Genomic DNA, 17,328 nt, shown 5'->3' with positions numbered 1-17,328 from the left:
CCCTGGTGTTCACTGAGTTATTCACTGCTGACATGAAAGGGGGGAAGGCAGCTGTTAGATCAGAAGCAGGTGCATGAATATGCGGTGGAGGGAGAGGGAGGGCCTCACACCTGCTGTAGGTATTTGTTGTGGTTTCTCTTGTTAGAGCCAAAAAGGAAAATAAGTTGGTCTTATTTTCGTTTGAAAATGAAACCATAATTACAAAAATTACCAAAGTCAAAAGATATATAATTATATAAAATATTTACAATCAAAGGTTATGTTGAGTCTGGTGCCTTCAGGCTCTTTGGACGATGTCGCGTTTAGTGCGACACGTTTATCCAAACTTGTAAATATTAGCGAGTATTTACTTAGTAAAATGGCAAAATAGAAGTCAGCCATCGTTAATAAATGTTACATATGAAATGCTTTTGTGATGATGGTGCTTATTCGTATTATTTTCCATTTACTTTATTTATTGTACTCAGTCCAAATGGAAGAAAATACCTCCGCAGCGGTGAGGAGTTTGTCATGTAACAACATAACGTCTCACATTACATTGCAAACAAATGTGCCAGATCTGCCTCACAGACAGACTTCAACCCTAATCAAGAAGGGTTTTATTTTCCACCCACAAGAAAGTATCAAAATAAAAGACCTTTTTAAAAAGCCTACTTTTCTGTACTTATTTTATTTGTAATAGCCATCTTAAGTTTCCCATAAACGAGCAACACGGCTCAATGAAACAACGTTTAAAATAATCTACTGGTATTATTTACACTGCATAAAAGTTCAGCAAACAAACAAATCCATAAATAACTAAACCGAACAACAGAAGGAGAATTATGCTTTTTATTTATTTATTTATTTATTTTTTCTTCAATTAATTGTTTTGTTCCATCTACAAAAGGCCATTTATGATTTATGTTCTGTGACCACATTGAGATTTACACGCATATCAGGATCTTTAAAAACACGCGGGCTGTTTGTTGTCCGTGTCCCCATGCAGGAGCCTATACTTGCTCTCCTCGGTCCTGAAACGGACCCAGAGACTCGGGGCCGCGGGTTTCCTAACGAGGTGTTGATCACAAAAAAAAAAAAAAAATCACGCGTGAGCTCAGACAAAATAATTGATCAGTCCGTCGACGCTTTTAGCCCAAACTCAGTAAAAGTGTCTCAAATTAAGCTGTAATAATAATTTTTGTTTTCTTGATTAGCACTAGTTGTTCAGAAATAAAAATCCAACTGATTTATTTTTTTCTCTCACTCTGTCATTCTGGGTTTATCTGTTTGTTGTACCATCAAATACAAAACAGAAAGTTTCGGTTTTCGGTTTACACACTCTGCTGTGTTTAACTGTAGCTGTAAGTAAAGATACACCGTTCTGACACAAAGCCTGGTGACACATTTCACAATATAAGAGTTCCTAGTGTCAGTGATTTATTGAAGACTGTAGTGCACTAAACTTTCTTTAGATAGCAAAACTGCAACATTTCATTGTGGGGTAGAAAAAACAACATAGTGGATCAATTCTATTTTAGAGATGTTCAGGGCAACCAAATTATAAAGTGATAAGAGTTTTGGAATTTCTTAAATGTAAGTTACTTTGACTGTACTCAAGAAAAAAACCTGAATATCTCACGTAGCTATTTTTGTTACGTGCATCTTGAGGAATAAACGAACTAACAAACAAATAAATACAACATAAATAAAATAAAATATTTTATATAGTTAAGTGTATAGTCTAAGTTAGCCGTGCAGTAGCTCATATGCTCGTGGCCCCTGTACTGAGCTGGCAGTACGGGGGCAGGTGTGTGTTTACAGGGCTCACTCAGCAGCTGAGACAGGTGACAGGTGAGATTCGTTCCTGTTTCTATGGACAATGCTGCAACCTGCAGGTGAAACACCGGAACAGCACACCTGTCGCTCTCAGAGCCTGTCACGTGGCCCCAGTCATCTCAGCACCCTTACATTTTTAATAACTTCGACACCAAGGCGCATACCTTAGGCTGAAAACGCTCTCTGCTTTTTCACTTCAGCCTTCGTCTCTTCTCTGCACCCATCACGCATTCTGTAGGGAGAACTGTGGGAGTGGGGGGAAGGGGGGGGGGGGGGGGGTGCCGCGGTGTTATGAAACAAAACTATAAGGCAGGCACAATGTTAGGAAGTCCAAACAGTCTGTCACTCGGGCAAACTGAACCGCGCCTGACCTCCTAGAGTCCCGGAGAGCCAGCTCCAAAGCTCCCGGCACCGCCACAGGAAACGCAGGCGGAGAGGCAGGAGAAAAGCCGAGCAGCCAAAAGAATATTAGATTACCTTTAAAAGAGAGAGAGAGAGACCTGAAATCTGTATTTGTTATTGTTTCACTTGATGAATATTGTTTACTTCAGGCCTGTTGCACAAACAAGGAGCATACAAAACAACCAAGACAGAGCTAACTGTTACACACGTGAACACTGCCTTTGCGTGACATTCGGAAATAAGCTTTCTTTTTAAAGTTGTTCGGTTATGTTAGTTAACAAATAAAATCAGTAATGAAAGTACAAAATGTTCGTCCAAAATAATAAATTTTTCTAAATTGTGTTGAGAAGCAGGATAATTGATTTTATCCTTTAATAAAGAAAGAAAGAAAACAAAAAGAAAAAAGGAGGCCTGTAAGTTACCTGAGGTCAGAGCAGGCCCGTTTCTTAACCCTGTCTGATATTTTCTGTGGGATAATCATATATCTTCGTCCAAACATGCAAACAAACACACGGCCTTATTATGTCCGCAGTGACTTCATATCAGCCTCCAGTCGTGGCCGTGCTACAAAAACAGAAACACATCTCGTTTGTGCGCTGGCAGCTGATAGCTTTATATTCCAGAAGACCAAATTAGAAGCTCTATAAGATCAACGCGTAAAAAAGCAACCGGATCGCTGTCTTCAAAGCGCTCCCAGAACAAAGATTCCCTCTCCAAGCAAAAGCATCCTGATCTCGGCAGGGGTCATAAGTTTTGATGTCGCAGGAAATTTCTGGGGCCGTTTAGGTCCTCGAAACTGCAGTGGAAAACGATTTTATCCGCACATCCTTTGTTCTGCAAAGTGCAAAGGTTAGTGTGTCTGGTTATTGTTTGCTTATATCCTCCAGGCTATATCTAAACTTTAAAGGGCCCTTAGGCACACACGTGCACAGACACACTTGAGCGGGAAATTAAAAAGAGGCGAAAACATGGATATTTATAAGTTTGATTGCGTGGGGCTTTATTTTTCTCCCTTTGTGCGAGGTTCTGTGGAAATGAGGGGAGTAGTTGAAGTCGACTGAAATTTACACTGAAATATTACAAATACGTGACTGAAAAAAATTAGAAAGGGGGGAGATTTACAATCATACAATTCAACCTAAAAGCTCCAGAAGTAAAACCTTTTTCTTTTTTTTTTGTTCTTCAAAGCCCAATATTCTCCGCTCTGTCGCAGCACGGATGTTGATATTACCTTTATGGGATATATAACTCCATCATGTTGGACAAATCTGTGTGTGATGTCTCCATAGGGGAGGAAACTGTCGACGCCCGCTCGCCTAATTTCGCTTTTCTCTGTCTAATGAACGTGGGGCCCATGGGACCGACTCTGGCCCGGGGCGGTAAGCTGACACTGGCGCGCTGTGTGTGGTATCCAGGGCCGGGCTTGATGGAAAAAGCCTGCTTCCACTCATGTCAAAGTCATTTACTCAGAGCAACCCCCCGCTTACACACACGCACGGTAAAGACCACCACCTCTCCATCTCTCACACTCCTCTCCCCAGCCCGGCACCGCGACAGTTTGTTTTTGTTATCCTCTGGACCAGTTTGGGAGGAAATTATGAGCGAAATAATACAAATAACGCAATGTGGCCTTTTTTTCTGTCGGTGTTTCACACTGATGTGCTTGGGTATTATCTGCCGGGGGACATCATGTAAGGGCCCGTGTGAATGTTTTGGGCATCGCGGTTTCAGATGCAAGCTGGACATTTTGCACATATTGCGGTGGTTTATTCTTGTCAGAGGAAATTTATGCTCTGTGGCACATTGGGACGAAATCACTGCTTCATATATGGAGGAGCAGAGGCGGGGGGATAGCTCGTTTTTAAACTTGTGCGGCTGGCGTGTGGCGTTGTTGATTGGAGTGTCTGGGGGAGGTTTGATAGATGGCTTAATTGCGTGTAGTCCGAACTTGGAGAGAGGTGGTGGGAGGGGAAGAAACAAGACGAAGGAGAGGAGAGAATGAGAGGCTTTAAGGCTGCTGCACGGTAAATGGACTTGGCATGGGGGCGGGTGAGGGGGGTGGTGTGTGTGTGTGTGTGGGGGGGGGGGGGGGGGGGGGACTATTCGACACTGATTTCAGGGAGAATTGCAGGGGCAGAGTGCGGATGAGGAGAAAGGGTCGGGGGAAGAGGCGGGGGGCTCGAGCAGAGGGAAGAAAGATTTATGCAATGATAGGTGGTCGGACTTTGTTTGGCTGGACTGTTGCGCGCAATAAGTCCAAGGGTTTTCGTGTTTCCTGCACTTGAGGGATTATTATAGGCGGTCGATGGCCACCCGGCGCGTCACACAGCGCCACTTAGCGCTGCTGTGACACCCCGTGGAGTCCTTATGTCTAGCTACAACTCTGGACACTTAGTCTCCAGTGGATAACCGCCTCCCCCCACTCTCTCTTCCTCTTCCTCTCTGTCAGTGCGTACCAGCCGTGCGTTCTGCATGCGTCAAAGGAGCACCGTGCGTAACAGGAGAGTCGTGCGTAACTGGAGACAGATTTCACTCCATTTTGCGCTGGGATTCTGAGGACCACTGGCGGTGTAACGCTCACTTGCAAGGACACTGACCGCTGGGAGCCAGCACATTTCTCCCCCGAAACACCTCCAGGTCGTCTTTTCTCCCTCCCCTCTCTTCTCTCTACGCCAGTTGTACGTCAGAGCTGACATGACGACCGAGACCCCTCAGCAGCAGCTGGAACCTCCGCCTCCTCTGAGATCCAGCCCGGCGTCCGGCGTCCTGCATCCCGCTATGCTGAGCCCACAAGCCGCCACAGAAAGTTCTTCTAATGGCGTCAAGGGAAAGAAGACGAGCTCCGGTTTAAGGCGACCGGAAAAGCCGCCGTACTCCTACATCGCTCTCATCGTTATGGCAATACAGAGCTCGCCCACCAAGCGGCTGACACTCAGTGAAATCTATCAGTTTCTCCAGGCTCGCTTCCCATTCTTCAGGGGTTCGTACCAGGGCTGGAAGAACTCTGTCCGGCATAATCTATCGCTTAACGAGTGCTTCATCAAGCTGCCAAAAGGGCTGGGCAGGCCGGGGAAAGGCCACTACTGGACGATCGATCCAGGCAGTGAGTTCATGTTCGAGGAAGGCTCATTTCGGCGCAGACCCAGAGGCTTCAGAAGAAAATGTCAAGCTCTGAAGCCCATGTATCGGATGATGAATGGCATAGGCTTCGGCACCTCAATTCTTCCACAGAGTTTTGATTTCCAGGGTCCATCGGCCACCCTCGCTTGTCACAGTAACAGCTACAACTTGGACATGATGAGCAATTCAATGGCCGGGGGGTACGACGGGCTGAGCGGCGGGCACCACGTACCTCACATGTCCCCGAGTCCCGGCTCCACATACATGGCGAGTTGTCCTGTTCCTCCTAACGGGGAATATGGGCAGGATAGCAGCAGCAGTCCTGTACCGTCCTCTCCAGCCATGGCCAGCGCGCTGGACGGCCATTCCCCGTACGCCAGTACATCCGCACACTGGGCGTCCTCCGGCGGCTCCCCCTACATCAAACAACAGCCTCTAGCCTCCAGCAGCCCAGCATCCTCTGGTTTACACTCCGGCATGTCGCCTTACTCCCTGGAGCAGAGTTATCTTCACCAGAATGGCAGGGACAGCCACTCCACTGATATTTCAGGTACCACAGAATAACTCGAGGCTTACAGAGGGGTAGATGAATCCGGATTAAAATCTCTGGGATCCCCCCCCCCTCCCCCCAAAAAACAATAATAATAATAACAATTTTCACTGCATCTAAGTTTTATCTGCATGATATAAGCACATTTAAAACGCAACACTCTAAATGAGTGGGTCTTTCTTCTGCAGAGGCCCGTGTGATAACTGTAACGTGTAATTATGAAATTGTAGACTACACAGAAATTATATATATATATATATATATATATATATATATATATATATATATATATATATATATATATATATATATATATATATATATATATATAAAGATGATTGTCCTGTATTTAAAGATGAAAAAGATTCTTAGAGGGAAATTCATATCTGTGCAAAGCGATTAAAAACACACGCAGAGAGAATTTACCATTATTCTTTTTAATCTGTTTGCAGACTTTTTTTTCCCGCATCATTTGCCTCAAAATGTAACCCGAACACACTAGTTGCAAAATAAGAACAAATGTTTTCATTAATTTTGTTAAACAGCAAAGATGCATCGATTATTGGCTGAATCACAAAGCCAGACAGCGCTTTGTGGTATTTTAGTAAATATAGTGACATTTCTTGCTGTGTATGTAACTTCATTAACAATCAGAAAATGCGTCATTTCATCCACAGTTTGTATAATTTCCATAAAGTCACATGTTTATAACATGTCACGGGATATTTCGGCGAATTATTAGATTAAGAAAAACAACTATTTTGCGCTCTCAAGTCACCTCCCAGTTCAACCTCATTTACTTTAGCAGAACACAGCCAGGCTTTACGAAAATCTGGGGATCTAACCGAGGCGAGTAAAACCCATGCTGGAGCCCGAAAGGGGTCCCAGAGGTTAACCAAACAAAGACTGTGCAGGTCGGACCACACTGGCGGTGGATTTCAACCACGGCGTATCCACAAGAGACGGAAGGCCTTGTTAAACTTTACGCAGCGTTCTAATTGAGCCTGCTCGGAGGATAGACGTGCTGGACTGTACACAGCAGACTCGCTAACAGTACTGTCAGTCAAAGAGGCGTGTGTGTGTGTGTGTGTGTGTGTGTGTGTGTGTGTGTGTGTGTGTGTGTGTGTGTGTGTGTGTGTGTGTGTGTGTGTGTGCTGTCTATGAAAACGGGCGCAGGGCAGCGAGCTGTGGCCCGGAGGATAAAGCCTGCTGTCTTCCCCCCTGAAAAACACGATCACATCTGGAGTCCTTATGACCTTGACGGAGCCGCAGTCTCCACTTTTAGTTTTCTGTTTCTGGAAACAGAGCCTCGCTCACAGACACAGACGATGGCCACTGAATCTGCCTGAAATAACGCAGCATTTTCAAAAAATAATGATAAAATGTAACTGGGTAGAAAACTGAAAGCATCCATATAAGAAAGCTAAAGAAGCCAAAGAAACTGAAAAGAACGGATGTGTGGCTGCGCTGTGAGCCAACAGGGAGGCTTGCAAAAAGAAAAATATTATGATTAAAGAATTCGGTTTTTTTTTACTTGTGTTAAGAAATATTAGATTTTTATGGCAACTGAAAATTTAAGCGTCAACACTTTATTTTTATAAATACAATAGAAGGACCGTTTACGCCATCAACAATTGTGCTGATTTTAGAGCCACACAAAAGTATCAACAGCACTGTTTAAAAGAGGAATGGCTCATGTTCTGCATTCAAAAGTTCTAATTTAAAAATGTAGAATCAAAGTAAATACTGATTTTAGATATATGACAAGAGCGTATGTTTTATTTCAAGTTCAGCTGTTGTGTTTTTTTCTTTCTTTTAGAATATTTTAATGCCACCGTTAATTTCCTGACAGTGATCAGAAATGTGTTCCTTTATTTCAAAACCTTTCCTCTCTGCCTCTCCACAGTGGGGATTCCGCGCTATCAGAGCCATTCCTCGGTCTGCGACAGGAAAGATTTTGTGTTGAACTTTAACGGCATCTCCTCCTTCCACCCCTCGGCCGGCGGATCCTACTATCACCACCACCACCACCACCACCCCCAGAGCGTCTGTCAGGACATCAAACCCTGCGTGATGTGAGCTCTCCTGTCACTGCGGACTTCAAAACAAGAGAGGCATCACAGCCACATCTGAACAAACACGCAGATCTTTTTTTTTTTTTGGTCTATTTGTCTTTTTTGTAATTTTTGAAGGATTCGTGCTAGCATGGATGGTGGAGTCCGCACTCACATGTTTGCCTCCTATGCAGCCAAATATCTTTATTATTGTTAATTCTGCTGGACTTGAACTATGCATTGAAGAAAACATGAATGAAGAAACTCCAGAGGCCTTTAGAAGTACCACTTCGCCTATATGAACCCTGACAAGCTTTCTTCTTCAAGAGAAGTTTCAGAAACACGACTTTCGATGCGTTTGCTCTTGTAACACGTGCAAACCAATTATACTCCATGTAACTGTATCTTATTACACACACAACGCTTTAGGCTTTCATGAACTGCAACGAATCTTGCACTTATTGTATAATCCTTTTACCATTTTTTCTTTTTGTTTTGTCCTGTAAAATGTTTCAATAAAGCTGATATATATTTTAGGCTAAATTCCGTCAGTCTTTCCCTGCGCGTGTATCCATCACATTTTCGATTCACTTGAGTTCAAACGAGCTGATCTTGAGCTTGCATGGAGCAAAGACACATAGTCTAATTAAACAGAGCTGTATTTTAGGCCCTTTTAGAAAGTTCTTGGATTATTTGGTCAGCCTGACATGTGCTTGGCCAAATTTCTGATTCTTTACTTTTGCTTTTTATTTACTATAATTGTTAAACCTATTTAGATTACATCATAAAGTGTCACCTATGTGTTAAGCGCCAATACATAATAGCGCACGTGGTCTACAAATACGGACAAGGTAGATACTGCTGCACATTGAGTATTTTTGATAAATTAGGTCAATTTCATGGTAATATTTCTACTTTACCTTAAAGTTTGGATGCTTATTATTAAGCATCTATTCATTTGTTGCATAACTACTTTGGATCTCAGTGCATTTTCCTGCACTAACTGTCAGGCTATGAATTTCTGTTATTCTCTAAAATAGTTTCCAGCGAATATTCAGTAACATACAGTAAACAACCCTATAATGTTTGTTTAGAATCTTAGTTTAAAAAAAATCAACAATTGCCTTTATTTTAATGTTCTGCTTAAAGGTGTACACTTGAGAGAGGATCCGATTTTTTTCTGTTATTGTTGTTGTTTAGTAACCATTTTACTGGTTTCTGTTCGGTTATGTAGTCGTAATTACAGAGCTTTTACTTATTTGAAGTAAAGGGATTACAGTTATTTAAAATATATAATATAACATTTGGATCACAGATCTAAATCTTAAGTCAAGACATAAACAGAAAAATGTATAATTCATAACATTTAATGTAACGTATAACAGTCCTGTGAGCACCTTTTGTATTTTACTGGATTTTAAGCGCACTGCTTCAATATCAACATACTATAAATATTTCAAGAGGATGATATGAAGTTTATTTATATCCTGTTAAGTAGTTAAATTTAAAATAATACTTCTTATTTTACTAGTTGTTTTGTTTATAAAGTCACGGGTTTAAAGTAAACACAGCTTTTAAATAAATGCAGTAAAAATGAAAAATGTAGCGGCGCTCAGTATAAGAGAAAATCCAGGAAAGTAAAATGCCTTTAAAAGCACACGCGTGTGCATATATGTAGGCACTTGCTACCACCGTATATTATATTAAATTATAAGAGAAGCGGGATTCTTGTTAACGCTCTGAATGAAACAGATGTAACATGGAGGGAGGAACATTATTAGTCTAAGATCAGAGGGGGGAATGATCACTGCTTCAGACCAGTCTTGGTTTGAACGTTGCTTCATTTCACGTGTTTCACAGCCGTGTCTTGCCCGTGGAAGGCAGCTGAAAATCTTTTGCATCCTGAGGCTGCTCCTTTCCATGTGGTCATCCAGGGTTGCCAACATCTCAAGACGCCATATAAACAAATGAAACGACTGGGCCCGAGTCTGTGGAAATGCAACAAAGTGGTATTTTTAGAGTGCGGTAAACAGATCAGATTGACACAGAGCTGCCTCGTCACACAAACACAAAGCAGACTCGGGCTGCCGCACTTGTGCCCTTACTCTTCTTTCTCTGCATGGTTTTTGGTCACGAATCAAATGCAGCATCCTACAGATTACACATCTGTAGGAGCTCCTTATTAGGACCATCACGTGACCTTTGATTGTCACGTGCAGTCACACCTTGTATCTTAATACAAGATATGAGAAAAGCTTTTTCCTCTCACGTCACCGTTTGTCATTTTAAACACATGACAGCACACTCTTTTCTTTCTCTTGGCCCTTAATGAAATAAAACCTGTTCTCACGTAACCTAAATGTAATTTATGCAGAGTAAAGAATCTGCTATCACACTGCAGAGAAAAATGAATGACCTGGCTGCAGTTGCACAACAAACCCTTTCACAATCTTCATCATTTCTGTGTAAGTGAGCGTGAGAGTCAGTGTGAGGAAAACACAATGGGAGAGTGGCCGACTGAGTCATCCTGGTCTTTCTGAAGTGGGCTCCTTCTTGGCAACACAGCAAAAGCAAACAAGCATCTGCAGCCACATATCAAAAAGAAGAATATCTCTGACTAGACAGAAAAGTCATTTTTTTAAAAAATATATATATATATTGTCACACAAAAGTGGCAAAACTGACCCTGCAGCTGCTGGATTTTCCCAAACAGGATTTTTCCAGCGGCCTCTTATTTCAATATAGTGGTGAACAGTGCCATCTAGTGGTCACTGCCATAGAACAGAGACGTTTTTACAGAAACTCAGGTGACCAACTTTACACAATTCAGCCGCAACATTAAAAACAACTACCTCGACGTTGTGTAAACTACCTCCACGCACGTTGAATGTCTCTGATCGGGCTGGAGGTGCGCTGTGGTGTCAGGAACTATGTTTGGTGGTTGCTCCTTTGGGTCCTTTGGGACAGCAGAGTGGGACTTCCGTGGGAATGAACGTAGGATGCTTGTTCCTGCAACGGATTGATTGGAGTGGGGTTTGAGGGAGCTCAGTCAACATTTTGGTCTGTTTGTCATGTTCAGTGGAGGTCTTGGGCAGTTTTTGTGGTTTGGAATCGCATCTCCAAAGCAAGAACATTTCATTCTTAATCAGATGTGTATTTATATAAAAAGCAGCTTGCCTACCAGATCTAGGTGTTTGTTTGTTTTGTTTTGTGGGTTTTTTTTAACTTACCAGTACTTGCATCAATTTACTGATCATTACTACATTTTTTGACAAAGCATCTCTTTGTTTAACATTATAGCCTTCAAAGTAGCAAGTAGCAAACAAGTCTAACTAACAACAATATTTCACGATTGCAAAAGGAACACGTTTTAATCAGAGTATAGCATTGAGTCAGTTAACTTTGCAGATTATTGATCTGGTCAGTGAAGTAAGAGAGAGTGTTAATCAGTTAATCTGCTGTTATGATGTTCATGAAATTCAACAAACAGGAATGAGGTTACCGGTGGAGACCAATGATATTATTCCCTCTTTATCTTTTCTAACTTTTTTCCCCAGTAGTTTTGCATTTGGATAGGCTCAGTATCACTACTGGTAGCCTGAGACGATACCTGAACTTGCAGAGGTTGCACAGATAGTCCATCTCCTTCAGGATGGCACATCAATACCTGCCATTACCATAAGTTCTGCTGTGTTTCACAGCACAGTTTCAAGAGCATGGAGGAGATTCCAGGAGACACACAGTTACTCTAGGGAGCTGGACAGGGCGATAGAAGGTCCGCAATCCATCAGCCAGTATCTGCTCCTTTGTGGAAGGAGGAATGGAAAGTTCATAGCCACAGCCCTACAAAATAGCCTCCAGAACCAGAAGAATATGCAGCAGCATCTTGACTGCCATTAGGTATTGGTACACTGGTGTAGTGAGCCCTGGGTTCAGTGATTAGCCTCATGTGGTGAGGGTATGCAGGCAGTTCCTGGAAGATGAAGGTGAGGATACTACTGACTGGCACCCATGCTCACCTGACCTAAATCCAATAGAATCATCTGGCATCTCAGACTGTCCAGCTCAGAGATGCCCTGGTCCAGATCTGAGAGGAGATCTCCCAGGGCATCAACACATGCCCTGATTTTGTAAGGCACGCATACAAGGACATGGGGGCCGCGTACCATTTTGACTAGCTGCAATGAACTTTCTGCAAAACTGACTAACCTGCCGTGTCATTTTTTCACTTTGATTTTCAGTCCTCTGTAGGTCGGTCATTTCCATCAAGATCTGATGTGATTTCAAAGTGTTCCTTTCAGTTTTTGAGCAGTATATTTAACTGTTTTGTGTAACTTTTCCCTGGACTAGTCGCCCACTGAGGTGTGCAGAGATCTTGAACTAGATGATTGTAGGTTTAGCAATGTTCTAAAACTAGTGTAAATTCAAAGCACAGCAGCAGACACGTGCTATTTTCTTCATAACACATTGTATTATCTGTGCTCTGAGTTTTATGGAGGTGTTAATTGCAGATAAGGATTTGTTAAAGTAAAACAAGATACATATACTTGAAGACAACAAGTCAAAGTAGTTTGAATGAAATTCCACTATCAACTGCACATGATGAAAACATATGCAGTTTCACAAATATTTAGTTGCTACAAGTACAGTGCTTGGCCTGAAAGGGACACTTACTGACAGGTTTGGGAAACCAAAGAGCAGGGGTGTTAAACATAAGTCCCGGGGGCCAGAATCAGCCTGAAAAGCACTACAATCTTGGGCCTGCTGGACGGTTTTGAAAATGTGAAGGGGGGCATACATTTTAGACTTGACTGCATTTTCACAAGTGTTACAGCTTTTCCTACTGATAAAGACCTCCTGCATGATCATTCATACTATACCAAAGTAAATAGGTAATAGATGGACATTGAGGACAAATCTCTAATTTTTGCAGTGGGTTTACCATAAAACAACATTCTCTCAGTTAACAAAAAGCATTTATTTTATGATTGCAGGGCATTCTGTGCAATGAGCTAACAGAACAGATTTATTTCGTAAAGTTTTAGACCAAAGCAACATTTTTTTCATGTAGAAAAAATGAGATGTATTGCTGAAATTACACTTCTTTTTTATATTAAAATATCTCAATGTCATCAGAAGGGGAAGTTTCTTAAGAACAAAGTGGGATGTATATGGCTCACAGTGTAAAAAGAGTTTGGCATCCCTAACCGAGAGAATCAGAAACCAATATCTGAGCAAACTAAAATACCAAAATTAAAGAAGAAATCCAGAACTGACCGATCTATTTGGTCTAGTAATGCTGCTAACAGTTCCCTGACTGTTCTTTTAGCACCACAGTGAGATTGGCATTTTTGCTTGAAATGAAAGTTCCAACTTTGAAGGGACCGCCATTAAATTAGATGCAGATCTTTATTCTCTACAGGTAAACAGACCCCACCAAACTAAATGTGTGTTGTGTGGGATATGATACCAGTGTGGATATAGCTAACGTTTAAGAAAGCACAGGCACACAGAAACTGCACAGATCATATCTGATCATATCTGTTATTTAAGGATCAACGATCTTTTAATGGCTTCTGATGCAGGAAATGGTTCTGTATTCATTTTACTTGACCTCAGTGTAACCTTTGATAATGCTTACCATAATATTTTACTGAAAAGGCTTACATCTTTGGCTCGTATCATTGGCTCTACATTGGACTGCTTTGCCTTATGTTTATCTGACAGGACTTTTTCTCTTAGGGAGAGCAAGTTCTTTTCTGCCACTGCTTCTCTAACCCGTGGGGCTCCGCAAGGCTCAATCCCGGGTCCATTATTTATTTATTTATTCTATATTCTTTCCTTGGCTGGTATCACTTAATCTTTTATAAAATTTCACAAGTAGTAGTGTATATTTCACAAAGTGGATAGTTGTGTTCTCTTAATGTTGATAAGCTACTACTCTTTTCTGTCTTCTGTTTTCTCTCAGCTGTTAGTTACAGCAGATGTCTGCCCCTCCCTGAACCTGGTTCTGCTGGAAGCCTCTTCCTTGCTCATCATAGGGGTATTCTGACCATTGAGGCTTTCTCTCTAATAATGTAGGGTCTTCATTTTAAAGGATTAAGCATCTTGGCTGTGGCTCACGAAGCAGAGCAGACCATCTAGTAATAGGAATGGTTGCTGGTTCAATCCCTGGCTGCGCCAGTCTATGTGCCAAAGTGTCTTAGGGCAAGATACTGAACGCTGAAATGCCCCCAAAGGGCTTCATTTAAATGTGAATGTCAGCCAAAAGGAACTAGAAAAAAGTGCCCATGTGAATGGGTTAACGAGGCTTTGAATTCTCAGGCAGAGAAGAAAATGTGCTCTATGAGGAATGGTCTATTTATTTTGGGTAACCATTGTTAATAACAATAGCACTGAATTTAATTACATTGATTAGTGTACACTGTCACAAGTAGTTTAGTGGTGTCTGACTGACTGGCATACTTTTCCAACACTTTTAAATATCTCACAAGAAAAAAACATCATAACAGAGACTGTGGTGTAATAGATACTGTGGTTATCATCCTCATAGGCAGCTTTCAGTCAAGCATAACCGGACCATGTGGCAACATGTCTGTAGGCTGGGCTAGGCTCGTACTTTGGAAGTGGGCGTAAAGCTGTGTGTGTGTGTATTTGTTTCAATGTTACCACAGGTGTTGCTCTTCTCTTTTGCTTCACTTCAAGAACTCCTAGAACAGAAATGGGCTTCAGCCAGGAACACTGCTCCCATACAGGACACAGGCTGTTTTTGCTCCCTATGTCATCAGCTTCTGAGGTCAGAGCTTGGACACCATGCTGCTGCCACCAGTTACGCACCTTAAAACAGGACATCTCTTCTTGCCGCTGGTTATGCAGAGGTCAATCAGTTCTACAGAGCCTACAAACATATCTGACTAGTTTAAAAAACACCCTGCAGGTGCAGACTTCTTGGCATCATAGAAACATTTTTGTTCTGTGGCTCTTATCTGACAGGCAGGTTAAACTACTTTGCTGCTAACCTTTCTAAAGCAGAAACTCTTGTGCTGATGTTGGGTGTGGGCAGCAAGACTGGCGGCCTGCTGAAGTAGACGTACGTGAAGTTAATGAGGAGTTGGGTGCACTGGAGGGCTTTTAATGAATCTCACCAAGCAGATGGGAAAGATCTGGTAAGAGGGGGCATAGAATAGCTTTGACTCTAAGGTCTTGAATTGACCGGATCAGCTGCCATTAGATCGGTAATGGTTAAAGGACTATACTGCACGCAGTGTGAAGAGAGGCGCATTTACACTCACTAACCAGACATGTTTCTTTCTTTAAAGAAAAACGAATGGGAGTTCGTTGTTGGTTTTCAATGCACCACTAGGGGGGCAGTGTTTAGCAGCAACGTGTTTTATTTCTGCTTAGTTTAAACAGATTTTATTGGTTTGAGTAATTATCAGCGTTGTAGTTATTTACCTACTAAGATAAATAACACATCGCTATGGTAACCAATAGGGGTGATTTTGTAGATACTTCTTGTTTAAAAATAGCAGCATAATTAAAGCAGCCACTGGCATTTTTTCCTCATGCTAGAAAATTTGGGTACAAAATCCCAGTAAAGCTGATAGTCAAAGACAGATAATTATTCAGCTGTTTTCTGTTTGTAGTTAAAACTGGTTAGATCGTTTACTCTGCTCACTTTCTCTCTTAGTCCAGATCTCATTTGAAATGGATTGCATACTCTGAGTCACTTAATCAGAAACAGCTCACTGCTTGTTGATATGATTCTTATTAAAGCCTTTATTTGGGATTCCAGAGAGCTCTTTCTGTCGGCTGATCTTAAATGTCCAGTTTAGGGTTAAACGGGAGGGGGGGAGAGACCAAATGTGGCCTTGAAAACAGCTTTACCCTCTCTAAACCAATCACGGCTGATGCATCAAAGACAGAATCGAAAGGAAAATGAATCTTTTGCACATGGATGACTGGCAGCTATTTATTTAATGTGCTTTCTCGATGGATGACTGAGGTTTGGAAACTCATCTGTATCTAATGAGCCATTTTACAGGAACAATGGTGATGACATTAAAGTGCCTACAAAAATTTTTTTACAGTCAATCCCGTGTGAGGGAGTCTTCTTAAACATAATATCGTAAACTATTGTGAGGTTCAGGACTAATATACATAAAGCTTATCATTGGGTAAGCAACCCATTTTTTTTATTGTAAATTCTCATGTTGCGCTGCTTATGATGTACATGCATCAATTTGCCAGTAGGTGGAACCAGTATACCATTTAAACCCAAAGACAGAACGTCCCAAAGCGTCCACTTTTTGCTTTTTGACCCATAGTGTATAATTGTGTTATTATTTTTGACTGGTTGTGTGACTGACCTGAAGACACTGTGTGGGTTTGGAGCGTAGATCAGACTGTTTGGATGGGATTCTGCCAAATGTGTCAGAGGTTTTTGTGAGTGGGTAAAAAGGATTTTGTGTTAATATTTTTAGAAAAGTATTTACGGTTTCAAGAAACGTGTCTAAGCAATATTGGAAAACTATCATTTAAGCTGTTTTTGTTGCCCGTTTCCACAATACAGGGATCCGTAGTGGGCATGAAGGTAGTGAGAGAATCTGTTAACACGACTGTACAAAAACAAAAAGACGGGTGGCAGATGATCAGGTTATTACATGCGCATTACTGACGCAATATCAGCATTTCACTTTTAAACGTGATGGTTATAATACACTGGGATCAGTAGTGGGGAAGATCAGGCAGTCAGACAATGAAAGCCAGAAATAAGCCCGGTGTTCCCCGGTCTTCTCTCAATGCATTATTGTAGGGTCTACCTTACAATATAAAGCGCCTTGAGGCGACTGTTGTTGTGATTTGGCGCTATATAAATAAAGCTGATTTGAATTGAATATTAGTTTTAAATATAGTTAATATTATATCGCCATATTTGGATTCCTTATACTTATTATAGACTGCAACACATGTTCAACTGCATTTCTGAGATGAAACTAAATGTTTCAGCAGTTCTTATGAAACAAATTACTCATCAGATTTTTACTTGATCATCGTGACCAAAAACTTAAAAGGATATGTAATATTCTCATGTTGTGTATTTAAAAACTATTAAACAAACAAACACATAAATAGCAATCACACTACTGGTCAGACTTGTTACTTTGCTTATTAAAGTCTTTTGTTGTTGTTGTTGTTGTTGTTGTTGTTGAAAACATCACATCACAAATATCACTTTAGCATTACTGACACAATAACATCAGCATTTCGCTTTTAAACATGATACTTGAAATAAATACAAGTCTGGTGTGACAGTCCCGCTTCAGCAATATATCGTTTCATTTGCAGACATTTTAAATAAATCAGGGTATCCGTAATTTATAG

General features: G+C 41.4%; 1 protein-coding gene across 1 annotated transcript; it reads left to right on the top strand.

The window, feature by feature from the left end:
- Positions 1-4,342: 4,342 nt before the first annotated feature.
- foxf2b (forkhead box F2b) lies at positions 4,343-8,475 on the top strand. The gene is made up of 2 exons (XM_082511487.1): positions 4,343-5,890; positions 7,797-8,475. The coding sequence occupies exons 1-2, from the start codon at positions 4,915-4,917 to the stop codon at positions 7,967-7,969; spliced, it is 1,149 nt and encodes a 382-aa protein (XP_082367613.1). The 5' UTR covers positions 4,343-4,914; the 3' UTR covers positions 7,970-8,475.
- The last annotated feature ends 8,853 nt before the right edge of the window (positions 8,476-17,328 follow it).

This window comes from Aulonocara stuartgranti (assembly GCF_965226115.1).
Source record: "Aulonocara stuartgranti genome assembly, chromosome: 17".
NCBI lineage: Eukaryota > Metazoa > Chordata > Actinopteri > Cichliformes > Cichlidae > Aulonocara > Aulonocara stuartgranti.
Note: the sequence above shows the minus strand (reverse complement) of the source record. Positions and strands in the feature narration are given on the sequence as shown.

Excerpts from the sequence above, each read along its gene's own strand:
- foxf2b (XM_082511487.1), top strand. The coding sequence starts at position 4,915 with ATGACGACCGAGACCCCTCAGCAGCAGCTGGAACCTCCGCCTCCTCTG. Across the intron at positions 5,891-7,796 it reads CCACTCCACTGATATTTCAG|TGGGGATTCCGCGCTATCAG; the intron begins GTACCACAGAAT and ends GCCTCTCCACAG.